Raw genomic sequence first — 15,112 nt, forward strand, 5'->3', positions numbered from 1 at the left:
ATGGTAAAAAAATGCATAACATAAAATTTACAATTTTAACCATTTCTAAGTGTACAATTCAGTATTCTTAAGTATATTCATATTATTGTACAACGTATCTCTAGAACTTTTTCATTTTTCAACACTGAAACTCTGAAACCTACTAAAGACTAATTTCGCCTCACCTTTGCCCCTAGCCCTTGGCAGCCACCTTTCTACCTTCTGCTTTTAGATTTGACTTTAAATACTTCAGGTAAATATTTTGTGTGGCTTATTTCACTTAGCATAATCTCCTCAAGGTCCATCCCTGTTGTAGCATGGGACAAGATTTCCTTCTTTCTTTCTTTATTTTTTAATATATTTTTTATTTATTTTTTACAGAGAGGAAGAGAGAGGGACAGAGAGTTAGAAACATCAATGAGAGAGAATCATTGATCAGCTGCCTCTTGCACACCCGCTACTGGGGATGTGCCCGTAACCAAGGTACATACCCTTGACCGGAATCGAACCTAGGACCTTTCAGTCCGCAGGCTGATGCTCTATTCACTGAACCAAACCAGTTTCGGCAGATTTCCTTCTTTCTTAAGGCTGCTGAAAGTTTCATTGCTTGTGTAAACCAAATTTTCTTCATCCATTCATCTGTTGGTGGACATTTGGGTCACTTCACCTTTGCAAATAAGGCTGTTGTGAATAATGCTACCATGAACATGGGTTAGCAAATTTCTCTTTGAGATCCTTCGATCCTTCTTTGAATTCTTTTGGACCTATTCCCAGAAATGGAATTGCTGCATCTTATGGTCATTCTATTTTTTATGTTTTGAGGAGTCTCCATATTCTTTCCCATAATGGAAGCACTATTTTATCGATACGTTCCTGCCAATAGTGCACAAGGGTTCCAACTTCTCCATATCTATACCAACAGTTATTTTATAACTAGAGGCCCGGTGCATGAATTTCATACACAGGTAAGGTCCCTAGGCCTAGCAGGCATTCAGGGCTGATCAGGGCTTTCCTTCCCTGGTTGCCAGCTGAAGGCCAGGGCCTTCCTTAATTCTGTGCTGCCCCTGATGATCGGCGCATGTCATAGCAAGCAATTAAACTTAGAGTCTCCCAGTTGAACTCCCAAAGGTACACTTTGCATCGTAGAGATATATATATATATGAATATGAGATGATATATAATTTTGGTTTTGATTTGCATTTCCCTGTCTTTTATGATTATGATGTTGAACATTTCATGTGTTTATTGGCCATTTGTATATCTTCTTTAGAGAAATGTCTATTCAAATTTCTCTCCCTTTTTAAAATCAGGTTTGTTGCTGCTGCTGTTGCTATGTTGTAGAATTTTCTTATAAATTCTAGGCATTAACTTTTTTTAAAATATATTTTATTGATTTTGTACAGAGAGGAAGGGAGAGAGATAGAGAGTTAGAAACATCGATGAGAGAGAGTCATCAATCAGCTGCCTCTTGCACACCCCCTACTGGGGATATGCCTGCAACCAAGGTACATGCCCTTGACGGAAATCGAACCCGGGACCTTTCAGTCCCCAAGCCGACGGGTTTTGACGACATTAACTCTTAATCAGATATATGTTTTGCAATTATTTTTTTCCATTTCATAGGTTGTTTTTTTCACTATGTTTATTGTTTTTCTTTGATGCAAGCAAAGAAGTTTTTAAGTTTGATGTAGTCCCATTTGTCTATTTTCAACTTATTCCTTATTCTAACTAATTCAACCATTAAAAATAACAATAAACTGTAGCAGTGATGGCATAAAAAACAAAGGAAGCTTATCACAGTAGGAAATGACCTGGTCCTAGAGGAAATTATCATATCCTAAGAAAATAAGTCAGCCATATATTATATAAATAGTAAGGAAATTTGAAGAGTTTTACTTACCTGGACTCCAGTATTTTCCATCTGGAAACCACATTTCCAACTCTTGTTGTATGATATTATTATATAACCTATTCTTCACCCTAGGTGAGCAGCTGTGAGTATACTAAAGGCTGCCAGTGATACTGGTTTCACATCCCTTACTATAAACCACCCATTTATGTGAAATGGACACAGAACATGCAGAAATTCCCTTGGATCTGAGAGTAGGATTTCCCCCAGCACAATTGTTTGTGGTCAGTTTAGCTAGATCAGCTAAGAATACTAGCCAATCAGAGTTTCAGAGGGAAAATGTTTTCCTATATAAATATAATTATCAATAGCATGTTTTCTAAAGAATTTCCCAGGCTTGAATTCTAACAGAGGAGTGACTCGGTAGAATTCCATTCTACTGCTATGAAGCAAAGTGGTGTTTCTCTCCTTTTGGGTATCATCTTCCTGACTCTGATTGGAGTTCAAGGTAAGGGGTTCTGAGTCACATTAGGTTAATAAATTCAGAGATGTAAATTGCTATGAAAGCCTCTTGAATTGCCCAGTAGAAGTGATTGCATGCATCAGAAAGTGATATGAGTCACTCATAAAAGCTCTTTGATGTGGTTAATTATCCAAAGTTCCTATCTTAGACTTGCCAAATCAAAAAAGTCTTCTCAGTCTTGGTGTTTGAATTCCTGGCATGTTGTAAATGTTCAATAAATGTTTATTGAAGTGTAGATAATGAGATTAAAGACTCTCAAGTTAGTTTTGTTACCCTCATATTGTTTCTTGACAAGTATTTCTGTGCTTAATCAATTAAAGAACCAATAATCAGAGACATTGTTCTTAACTTGTTTACTATTGGCCTTTGTTACATTAAGCAAATTAGTGAGCTTTTCTAGACTTCAGTTACCTCCGCTGAAAAATGGATATTTTATAGTTATGATTTTTTTATCTATAATACCTCATGATGTATGGTATATAGTAAGCACTAAGTAAATATATATGTTGAATAAATGAAAGAATTAAGAATGAAGATAGTGTATTTTAAAGAATTTCCAAAAGTTTAAAGCACTATTGAAAAGCAAGGCAGTGGGGAGGATGAGGTTGGTAGTGGTAACTGGTTATTATATATAGAGCTTTCTGTCCAAACCAACACCAACTGCAAGGTCATGTAATAAAAAGGCTTTGGAAATTGCTTAGGAAACTGAGCACCTATGAATTAGTTATCCATGTGTCTGGCGTGCAATAAGAATTTATTAAGTATTGTGAAAATCTTTTTTTTCCTGAGGTTGTAGAATATGGTAGTTAAGAGCAATGCCTTTAGATTCAAACTCTTTCCTTGCCCCCTAAAAGCTGAATGACTTTGCTCTTTACTTCTTTGAACTTGAGCTTCTTTGTCTATAAAATGAAAGTGATACCTACTTCAAAGTTTGTGGTAATGATTACTGGAAACTCAGGAAATGATAGTAATAACCATGATTAAGTCAAATGTATCGTTTTGATGGAACACCTAAATTGAGACATTGCCCTAAACCGGTGTGTGCTATCCATTCCCTTTCTCTTAGGAGTCCCAATAATGAAGAAAGGACGCTGTTTCTGCATCAACACCAACCAACAAATGATCCACCTTAAATCCGTAAAGACCCTTAAACAGTTTTCCCCTGGTCCTTCTTGTGAGAAAACTGAAATCATGTAAGTAAGACCTCATCCAACATGCATGCATCCTATTGGCAGGAACATTAAATTTAGTGTGATTATTACCCTCAGACACTTAAAATTTAGATTGCTGCTCCTTTACAAATCTTGCCTACTTCTTGCTTTTCTAAAAAACGAACAAAAAAAAACAAAAAAACACAACAACCAACAAGTAATTTCTGGTGTGGGTTAGGAACAAGACATATCACAAAAGTAATATATGTTCATTGGAAAAAATGTTTAATGCAGATAACCCAAAAGAAAAAAATCAATATCATTTATAATACAGTGACAAATGCTGTTAATCTCTTGCTATGTGGTGTTCCAGATCTCTCTCATTTGTGTACATATATAAACACAAAAAATATATACATATATTTATATTATAGATACAATATACTGTATATGCACACAAAAATAAAATCGTACCCTACATACTGTTTTTCATTAGTACTATATCATGAACATTTCTTCATGTCAGTACATCTTCTGTCATAATATCATCTTTTTCTGATCATGTCATTTTTAATGGTCAAATTATATTCCATCATATTCATGTACCATAATCTGTATGAACAATGCTAATTGTAGGCTATTTTCTATTTTTTCCTATTGAAATCAAACTCTTATTATGGCAATATTGTGTCTTGAATTCTTTCCTACTAATAATTCCTTTCTAGAAATTAGAATTGCTAAGTTAAAGTACATGTATACACTTCAGTCTTTTGAAACCTAAATCGAGAATCATATATAGATTAGTTGCTCTTATTCTCAGATTATATTGATAAATTAAAGGAAAAAATCTTTGAATTATTCAAGGAGAGTATGCTGTAATTTAACAAAATTCAACCAGTCTGTTAATCTTATTTTAGGATAACATTTCATTATGTTTTAAGTAGTTTCATTAGAAAATTTGGCAAAATTCATGCTGATTTTCATTGTTTCTGGGGGGGGGAAAAAGTAGGTATATTGATAACTTTTCTATTTTGCTTCTTCAGTTAAGTTTAAATAGCTAGTTTCAGGACAAAATAATCAGTATCATCTTTAGATATGTTTCTCTCATTGCATATAGCTGTGGGATTTTTAAAATTTATGGTTATGTGCTATCCTAGAGACTTCTCTAAGGCCCTTATTTGATTAGAAAATGAAATGGTTGCCCTAGCCAGCTTGGCTCAGTGGATAGAGCATTGGCCTGCAGACTGAAAGGTCAAGGGCACATGCCCAGGTTGCTGGCTCAATTTCCAGTGTGGGGCATGCAAGAGGCAGCTGATCAATGAGTCTCTCTCATCATTGATGTTTCTACCTCTCTCTCCTTCTCCCTTCCTCTCTGAAATCAATAAAAATATAAAATAAAATAAAATGAAAATGAAAAGGCAGGAAAAAAGACTGGGATTCTCAGATGCTTATAGTGTTGACACAAGTACACTCTAATTGGGGGATTGAATTCTGAGGATAAGTGGAAGCATTTAAATTATTAAAAGTTAAATATTTTTTTTAAAAAGTTAAAATCTTGTTGCTATTACCTTGGCAGTGCTATAATGAAGAATGGGACTAAAACATGTCTAAACCCACAATCAACAAATGTGAAAAAATTGATGAAAGAGTGGGAGAAACAGGTTAGTGAAAAGAAGGAACAAATTTTTTTTCTTAGAAATAAACTTTGGAAGACAAATAATCTCTGTAGTTCCTTTAAAGGTATTTAAAGGTACGTTTTTAAAAATTCATATATCTGTATTCCTGTTTGTTACTAGAATGATGTCCTCACTTTGGCATATAGTTATATTCCTGCATAGAGTAGCACCTGTCTATCACACCACTAGAATGTGGGTTCCATGAGCATAGGGAGCTTATCTTTCTTATTTAACACAATGAATATGTATTTAACTGAATAGTAGACACTGAAAATAGGAAGGTAATAAGATATAGTACCGTCCTACTATAGCAATATTCTAACAATAAATTAAAGTACAATTCCAAATATTAAATTAAAATATGTACAAGAATCTTGAAGATTATAGAAGAAGGAGTAAGTAATTTTGCTGAAGGGAGGGGCAGGGAGAAACTATTAAGGAAGACTTTTCATATTAGGTGACATTTGATTTAGGTCTTGAAGGATAAGTAGTTCACCAGGAGGGCAAAGACATCATGAAAGGTAGAATCATGAGAGAGCTTGCTGTGTCTAGGGAGCCTTTGGTAATGTGGATGGAGTTTGTATGGAGGGAATTAAGGGATTGAGGTAAAAGCATAGACCAGGACAGAGTGGGAAGAGTCCTGGATGACATGCTGAGGTGTTATGTCTGAAGAGGGACACAGATATGTAGTTGGGAGTGTGGTTTTTGGAGTCTGATAGACTAGTGGTTCTGCCACATAGTAGCTATGCAACTTTGGGCAAGTTACACTCTCTGAGTCTCAGTCTCCCCATAGGTAAAAAGTAGTTGATAACAGTACCAACCTCAGAAAGTTGTACTTGCAACAGTTAAGCATGGTTGGAGTGAGGGTAGTAATGAGCCAGGAGAATGGACAAGAGGAGACCGATTAGAAGGCTGTTGCCTCCTCCTCAAAGTGGGTGAAGTAGAAAGAAGTGAAAGGAGCCCCTTTGAGAGTAAAGCACTTTAAACCTGTTTTGAGGATGAAGAAGGACCATAGTCTAGAGTAGGGGTGTCGAACTCAATCAGAGAAGGGGCCAAAATCTAAAATCCAGCCTAAATCGCGGGCCGAATGGTTTACTGAACAGTCATAAACTGTCATTGTGATGGAAATGCAGCGGAGTGCAGTGATGACAGCGCGGTGCAGGCCACATTGCAAGGCCTGGCCGGATGGATTTGGCCCGCGGGCCTTGTGTTTGACACATGTGGTCTAGAGAGTTCAATTATAATATAAGAAAGGGAATGTGGTAAGATGAAGAAACAATGTCCTTTCCCCTCCTCTCTTTGCAGGTCAGCCAAAAAAAGAAGCAAAAGAAAGGGAAAAAAACATCAAAGAAGCAGGGAATTAAAAAGGCTAAACGATCTCAACGTCCTCATCAAAAGAAGACTATATAATCAACCACTTTACTGACAAATATTTTCTGTTTAAAATATTCTTTTTAATTATACTGAAATAATTCCAGCACCTTAATCCATAAACTTGTTAATCTGACTAGAAATTATAAAGCATCATTATGAAATTGTAATTGAAGCTAAAACGTGGCTTTTAAAATCCAAATGTTAAGAATTGTTAGAGGCTATAGTTTGTCTTTATTCTTCCACCTACAGCCAACTGAATTTCATCATGCTTACGTGCAGGATCTTAGTAACACCCACATGTGGACAAATGTCCATGCAATCACATCTCACACACAATAGCTGCCTGGGAGAGCAGCCTTAGGCTTCCAAGACCACAGCCTGCAGTTTTCAGAGCGTATTCTCAGGCACATGTCAGCAAGTGCCAGCTTGTCAGCTTGCTGGTAAGCCAAGCAGTTTGGAATTGAGCAGGATCTCATTAAGCTGCCACGGCCAGCAGCATCTGTATTTGAATCCGCCTACAGGCCTCCCATGCAATGCATCTGAGAGGTAAAAGCTGGTTGCTTCTGGGAACCACCACTGGAGAACACTAGCACTTAGCTTTCAGAATCTTCTATCTCACTGTTGAGGCCATGTGACTGTCCAGGCTGACCACTTTGTTTCTGTTGTTCCCCTTTGCCTCAGTCAAGCCAGTTCCTCACTGTCCTACTACAGTGCCTGCCTGCTCTACTGTGCAGGCCATGATCTTGCTGACCTGGGTCTATTCCCTTCTCATTATTTCCCCAATACCCCACTCATCTTCACTTTGCCCAGGATTCAATTCAATCCTGCCTCTTAAATAAAACCTTCTGGACACTCCGATTATCTTAAAACCCTATTTCATTTGTGCTCCACACCACACAGGTGAGCACTTAATTATTTTCTAATTTTTGTGTGTGTTTATTCTCTCTCTCCAGCTCCTTGAGGCAGGGGGCCAAGTTTATTTCCCTGAATCTGCCACCATGCCTCATATACTGTGGGACTAGATTTTGAGTACTTTCTTTTTTAAAAAAATATATTTTTATTGATTTTTTTACAGATAGAGAGCTAGAAACATCGATGAGAGAGAAACATCGACCAGCTGCCTCCTGCAAACCCCCCACCGGGGATGTGCCCACAACCAAGGTACATGCCCTTGACCGGAATCGAACCCGGGACCTTTCAGCCCGCAGGCTCTATTCACTGAGCAAAACCGGTTTGGTTTTGGCTTGAGTACTTTCTTATTGCAGTTGTTACAGGTAGGAGGGCAACCAGGCCATCCCCTCAGAGCAGGAGCTGGCTATCTATAGCCAGACTCAATATTGAATAACCCCTGGTAATCTCATTATCTTCAGTCCATTATCCCTGAAAGCACCCAGGGTGATGCAACATCCTTGTCTTATTATGACAGGATGTTAACTTAGCCTCTTGAGCAGATAAGGCAGAAATGTTTAAACATTTATGGAAGTTTAAACATTTATGGAAGAAAGTACTAAAATATACAGGGTACATAAAATCACAGAATCTTACAATGGGAATCTTACAAGGAGCTTTAGAAATCAATCAGTGTCCAATCCTTCGCCACCCCATACAAAAAGTTCTTCAGTATAATTTCTGACAAGCCTCGGTTTTCTATGATAGGACAGGAAAGCCGCCAACATCCTCTTGAAAACTCATTTTAGGGAAATGTGAATGTTCTTGTCATTAAACTTTTCTCAGAATTGGTAAAATATTGTGATTACTGATTATTCCACCAGGTGTCCTGAAGAAAGGTGATGCTAAGATACCAAGAGCTGGAGGGAGCAGCAAATTCTGTTAGTGGAGACAAGGCTGGCATGCACGTAGCCTCTGCAGGGTGTGGAAACTCTTACAGAGGAGGTTTGGTGAACTGTGTAGGACAGGATGTCTTTTGCCAGAACTTAAACAAATGCCTTCTTTCCCAAATTTTGTTACTCCTTACCCAACAGGTGATTTTCGGTGCTGTCCAGTGGTGATCCCACCCAAGCCATGTCTGATCTAATCATGAAACTCTAGCTCCTTCCGGGCACATCCTTGAAAAATCTAAATGTTCCCTAATTGGAGAGTTTGTGAACCATTCACTACACAACTCACAGGTAAAGTGTAGTGTATAACTAATAACCAGGAACTGCATTTTATAACACATAAGTGCATGCTATTAAGCATTTACATATATATGTATACTCTATAAGCAAATAATTAAGTTCAAAGCAGTACTGGCATATATACCTTATACTCTGAAATAATTTCTTTGTTAAAAGATGGCAATAAATGGACCATTAATCAGAAAACAAGTCTTGATTTTTTTAATGTCTTGAACATACACTTTAACTATTGCATGCTTAACAGTAATTCTCACGTGTCTTTATTTGCTCTCATCTCAGGTAAAGTATAATGGAGGTAAAGAATGGAAGCCCTTTAAAGGGCTCTGTGGGGACAGAAAAGAAAACTTCTATGGAAAATGTGACAACAATGCCTTATAACAACATTGACTTATGAGAGTTATGTGAAATGAAATTTATTTCCTAATTTGAAGGACAATCATATCCCAATGAGATAGACACCGAGGAAAAAAAGAAGTCCCCTTTTACATATTCTGAAAGTACATGTTTTTAAATATTATAAAGTCATAAGTAGCTATGGTAGATATCTAAATAAGCATAAGGTAAGTTACTTATGAGTGCAGAAAATTTGGGCTGGAGATATTAGGTAGTGTGGACTGTAAGAAGGTTGAAAAATATCAGTGTACATTTGAGGTACACTGAGAGGCCAGGCAGTTGTGAAATACCCTTTGTTGCAAGGAAGGTGCGGGAGAATAGTCAGAGAAGGGTGGAACTGATACTAAGTACTTCCTCAGCACCAAGATCTATGCTGGGCCTATTCCTCACAACAGTCCTGAATGAGGACACTGGTGCACTGGGAGGTTAAATAGTATAGGACCATGGTCAGCAAACTGCGGCTCCAAAGCCACATTAGGCTCTTTGGCCACTTGAGTGTTCTAACGCCACTTCTTCAAAACAGACTCGCACAGGCCAAAAACCGACTTCTGCGCATGGCCCAATAGATTGCAAGTAACTCCAGAATGCTAGGAACTTTGGAGCTTGCTGGGTTATGTGGCAACCATGGAGCTGTGCTACTTGGATCACCCTTCAATAAAGAACTCACTTTCAGCCACAAGGAGGGCAGTTAATGGACACCCTCTAGCTGCTGCCCTGGAGAGGACACTCACCTCAGGCCGAATCCAGGCAGTCCCCAGCCAACAACTGAGTATCGAAGGAATACTGGGGACTGACCATTCCTGCCCAATTCAGGACTCCTCTGAGGGGCAATTTTTAGTCAGGTGCTCCCCTTTGGGTTCACTAAAACTTTCTCAGTGCTCCATCACAGTCTGGGGCAAACTTTGCCCAATTCTGCTTTTTTTCCACTTTTCTTTTCATAAAGGTTACTTCCAATAAACTTCTTGTGCATCTGATTCTCCCTCAATGCCAACTTCTCAGAGAACCCAAATGACACAGATTACGTGTGATAGACTTTTTATTTTGAGCAATAAGTGTTAGCTACTACTATCTTTATTATTATTTCATACAGCCTCAAACAGAGACATATATACATATTAGTGATTCTTCACAGAGAAGAAGGGAGAGGGATAGAGAGCTAGAAAATTCGATAAGAGAGATACATGGACCAGCTGCCTTCTGCACACCCCCTACTGGGTGTGCAACCAACGTACATGTCCTTGACCAGAATGGAACCTGGGACCTTTCAGTCCGCAGACAGACGCTCTATCCACTGAGCCAAACAGTTTCGGCTCAAACACTTTTAATACTGGAAGAAACCCTTTAGATGAGCATACAAACAGGAGCCCGGAAATCAAGAGACTGGATATGTTTCTGGTCCTGCCACTCATTGGCCGAGTAGCCTTGACAAGTCTTATGACCTCTCTGAGTAGCAATTTCTTCACTTGCAAACTGAGGAATGAGAGATTATGATCTCAAATGTTTCTCTAAGTTTTCTCCCCAAACATTATTCCCTTTCATGGTCTGTCCAGTACACCATAGCTTTTGGTTAATAGATACCTGATACCCACCTTTTATAATGATGCTTCCTGTACTCCTTTAAGTATGTTTATTTTATTTTTTAAAAATATATTTTATTGCTTTTTTTACAGAAAGGAAGAGAGAGAGGGATAGAGAGTTAGAAATATCGATGAGAGAGAATCATTGATCAACTGCCTCCTGCACACCCCCTACTGGGGATGTGCCCACAACCAAGGTACGTGCCCCTGACCGGAATCGAACCCGGGCCCTTTCAGTCCCCAGGCCGAAGCTCTATTCACTGAGCCAAACCAGTTTCGGCAAAGTATGTTTATTTTAAAATAACTGCCATGTGAACTAGTTTAGGACTGCCAGAATGGGAAAAGGCCACTTCTCTAGGCTTAAATTATTTTGTTAATAATTAGTTGGAAATCAGAAGACTCCAAATGGGTTTCACTCTTCCTTTATTCTCTATCGAATGCAATGCCAAGTAGTACCCAGGTGGCCCCCACACTGCTCCATTCCTCTGCTGGACGGTGAGAGTCTAATCACCCGGTGACCCCTGTGGGTCTCCCCGACTGGGGGCAGACAACAGAGGAGAGGCTGTTCCTTTTGTGACTAAGTCCCTGAGGATACTATAACCAGGATCACATTTCAGGGGAGAGGAGACAGGTATTCCCACCACTTTCGTTTTCTAAAATAAATAGAACCCTTGAGGACATCTCACCACAACTTCCCTATTTTCTAGAAATAGAAAAGCAAGCAAGAATGATTTACAAGTAAAGAAAGAAATGGGGCATTGATACACATTATATGTTCTCTTTCCGTATTGTAACTAGCCTTGAAAAGAACTAAAATTTCTCCCGGTACTAGTTTCCTGATGAGTTTGTATGAGGTCATATTGTAACATTGGTGTAATTTTCTTGTTAAAAAGAAAAGCGTGAGCTCCCTCCAGTGGCTACAGTTATTTCTTTAAAACAATATATTTTTATTAGAGAAGTACTGACACATTCCTCCTGGCTTTTCTAAACATAGTCAATGTCATTGGTTTCTAGTGAGAGAGATCATAACTATTGTAGAATTCACATGTTAGTTAGGTACTGATTTTGAGGTAAATTTCCATTGTGGATATCTAAGACATTTTAATTTCTTACTTTAGTAAGTCACACAATTGAAGAATTGCTCAAGACTAAAAATTGTTCATTCAACAAATATTAACTGATTACCTATTATTTGCCATGAGTTGCTCCAAATGCAGAGGATAAGGAAGTGAACAAAGCAAAATCCTCATTAAACTCATAATAGAACGCAGAAAGGCAGACAATAAACAATTAATCCCTCTAATCTGTGCTCCTTCAATGAAGAAATTTTTAATCCATTTGAATTAAGAATTTACAATTGTAATAGTGTCTCCTGTGCAAAGGTGTGAAGGATATTTTCTTTTCTAGAATAACTTACTTCAGGTTAAAAATTATTTGTGGATCAGAAAAAGATGGAAATTTCCTTTGCCCACTCAAGACTAAATATATAAACGAGTATGACATTGATTTGGCTAATATACATTAAACATATGTACATCACATTACACATAATATAACCACTATTTGTAATTTTAAAAATGCATATTCAGTTAGTCACTCTAAATACATACAGTTGTCCCTCGGTATCTGTAGGGGATTGGTTATGGAACCCTCCACAGATACCAAAATTTATAGGCATTCAAATCCCTTATGTAAAATGACATAGTATTTGCATAGAACCTACACACACCCTCCTGTATACTTTAAATCATCTCTTTAGTTTTCATAATAACCAACACCGTGTAAATGTTATTCAGCACTGCTTAGGGAATGATGACAAGAAAAAAGTCTCTACATGTAACTACAGATGCAACCATCATATGTTATTAGCTACATAGTACATGTCAACAACAATGCAACATTTTTTCCAAGTATTTTTCATCTTTAGTTGGTTGAATCCAAGGATAAGGAACCCATGGGAATGGGAGGCTGACTGTATTCAGTTAGCCACTCTCAGTCTTGATGTTTTTCATCTATAAAAAAAAAAAAAAAAGATCCTGTTTTCATGGTGTTTTGGGGTAAAATGGGCTCGTTAGGTTCAGTGTTTTTCAACCTTTTTTGGGCAAAGGCACACTTGTTTCATGAAAAAAATCACGAGGCACACCACCATTAGAAAATGTTAAAAAAATTTAACTCTGTGCCTATATTGACTATATATAAAGTAATTCTCTTGAATAGGAATCAAATAAACACAAAGAAAGTATTTTATAATTATTTTATTATGAAATATTAAGTAAACAAAATAGTGAAAAATTATAAAATTCTTGTCTTGTCTGCACCTACGGCACACCAGGCAACATCTCGCGGCACACTAGTGTGCCACGGAACAGCGGTTGAAAAACGCTGGGTTAGCATGTAAAGCCTCTCATCACCAGCACTGCATAACCTCACCCAACTCACTTTCCTCATCTTTTCGGTTGCACACTCCCTTTCCAACTTTCAGTCGCACCAAACTTCTGGCCATCCCTTACATCCAATAGACTTTTTCAAGACCTTGTACCTTTATACAGGCTATTTTATTTAGAAAGCCTTCCTTTCCCTCCTGCAGAACAACTCATCTTTCTGGATTTCAATCAAATACTACCAAAACGGTGAAACATTCTGATTCCTCTAGGGTGCTTGTCCTTTCTATTGCTTCCACTGAGCTATCAATATTATAAAAACACATTTATGCTGAAACCAGATTTGCTCAGTGGGTAGAGCTTCGGCCTGGGGACTGAAAGGTCCAGGATTCAATTCCGGTCAGGGGCATGTACCTTGGTTGCAGGCTCATCCCCAGTAGGGGATATCCAAGATACAGCTGGCCAATGTTTCTAACTCTCTATCCATCTCTCTCTTCTTCTCTGTAAAAACTCAATAAAATATTTTTAAAAAGAAGCGTTCTCTCTCATTGATGTTTCTATATCTCTCTTCCTCTCTGAAATCAATAAAAAACATTTTAAAATAAAATAAAAACACGTTTATTCACTTTAAATATATTTATCTATTCATCTCTCTTATTAATCTGTGACTTCCTTGAGGGCAAATCCCCATGCCTTATTTATTTTTGTATTCTAGCACTGACCCTAGTGCCTGACATATGGATTGTGAATAAAAGCCTGTGACATAGCCTGAGTATTTTATTCACAAGTCACACTTTGGTGACTCAACGATGAATATGCACGGTACAAAAGCTTATAATTTTGACAGGAATTTTAAATGAAATCTATGAACGGTTTTTCCAATAAAATATGGATTGCATACATTTTTAACTACACAATATTCAATTCAATGATTCATAAATAGAAGCCATTCTCCAAATGCAACTGAAAAACTAATCCTGGTTTGCACAGCGTTCTTGATTTTGTGTGTGCTCAGATGTCATTCTAATTTCTTGGTTTTGGCTCAGTCACAGGTGACCTTGACTGAAGTTGGTGTTTTGTAAAATTGCTTATTTTAAGCAGGGGAACACCGCTGTCCATCTATTAATGCCAAATTTGTTACCAACTGACAGCTGTCAGGCTACTTGTTTCGTTCTTATCTAGTTACAGTCATGACTGCCTGGATTGAAATCCCAGCTTCCTCATCAGCTGACTTTGGGCAGTCTACTTGTCTGAGACTGTTTCCTCATCTTTAAAGTGAAGGTAAATATAGTACCTTCTTTAGAGGTCTGTTTCAGGATTAAATGAGTGAGTACACTTGAAATGCTTGCAACAGTGCCTGGCATAGAGTGAGTGATCAAATGTATTGTGTTAACAAAACCCCATCTCATACATTCATTCACTAGCCTTATTTTGCACTGTGAGATTGTATAAATGTATTCTTTTGGGATTACTGGGAACTGAATTTAAAACTCTGGTTGAAGAGTACTTGCAAATGTTCTAACAGTGGTTGACATTTCAGTACATATACATTTTCATTTTAAAAGTAAGATACAACTTTTTATCCAATCCACACCCTTTTCCCTTAACTGGGGTCACATTGAGATGAAACAACGTCAAACAAAACAAAATCGTATTAAAATTATACCAGAGCCCGCCCCCCTCTCTCTCCCCGGCCTAAGTTACCCCTCCCGTTGCTCTTTTATCCCCGCTTCAGCCCCTTAAAAAAATAAGATAGTGCTATCTGCTCCCCATGGATATTTTTAGCTTCTAACTTTAGGCTGTGGGATTAAAACACCAAACCAACTTGTAATCCTCATCTGTTTCACAAAAGTGGATCGGGATAATGAAATAAACTAACGTGTGTGAAGAAAAACAACAACAACCAAAAACCTCTGCATTTCATAACGTCTCAGGAACGATTGATAGCAACAGCGGTTGGCCAAGAAATACATGTGTCGTAAAAAGCGACCGCAGAGCGGTAAGGCGGCGGAAGTAATTTGACCCTCCGAGGTTCCCGTAGTCTAGCTCCTGGCTGTGCGTCCCCACGTG

General features: G+C 37.9%; 1 protein-coding gene and 1 long non-coding RNA gene across 3 annotated transcripts; one reads left to right on the forward strand and one right to left on the reverse strand.

Annotated features, from left to right (window-relative positions):
• The first annotated feature begins 2,185 nt into the window (after window positions 1-2,185).
• CXCL9 (C-X-C motif chemokine ligand 9) lies at window positions 2,186-6,761 on the forward strand. 2 transcript variants are annotated; one of them, XM_036413290.1, is made up of 4 exons: window positions 2,186-2,337; window positions 3,419-3,545; window positions 5,080-5,243; window positions 6,485-6,761. In XM_036413290.1, the coding sequence occupies exons 1-4, from the start codon at window positions 2,274-2,276 to the stop codon at window positions 6,541-6,543; spliced, it is 414 nt and encodes a 137-aa protein (XP_036269183.1). In that variant the 5' UTR covers window positions 2,186-2,273; the 3' UTR covers window positions 6,544-6,761. The 2 variants fall into 2 exon arrangements, with proteins under 2 accessions (XP_036269183.1, XP_036269194.1); XM_036413301.1 differs by having other exon boundaries at window positions 5,080-5,164.
• A 731-nt stretch (window positions 6,762-7,492) lies between these two features.
• On the reverse strand, window positions 7,493-7,932 carry LOC118705083. The gene is made up of 2 exons (XR_004983596.2): window positions 7,806-7,932; window positions 7,493-7,585 (listed from the first exon to the last, which is right to left on the reverse strand). It is a non-coding gene; the product is annotated as an uncharacterized LOC118705083 (long non-coding RNA).
• Between the last annotated feature and the right edge of the window lie 7,180 nt (window positions 7,933-15,112).

Source organism: Pipistrellus kuhlii, unplaced genomic scaffold (genome assembly GCF_014108245.1).
Source record: "Pipistrellus kuhlii isolate mPipKuh1 unplaced genomic scaffold, mPipKuh1.p scaffold_m20_p_1, whole genome shotgun sequence".
NCBI classification, from domain to species: Eukaryota; Metazoa; Chordata; class Mammalia; order Chiroptera; family Vespertilionidae; genus Pipistrellus; species Pipistrellus kuhlii.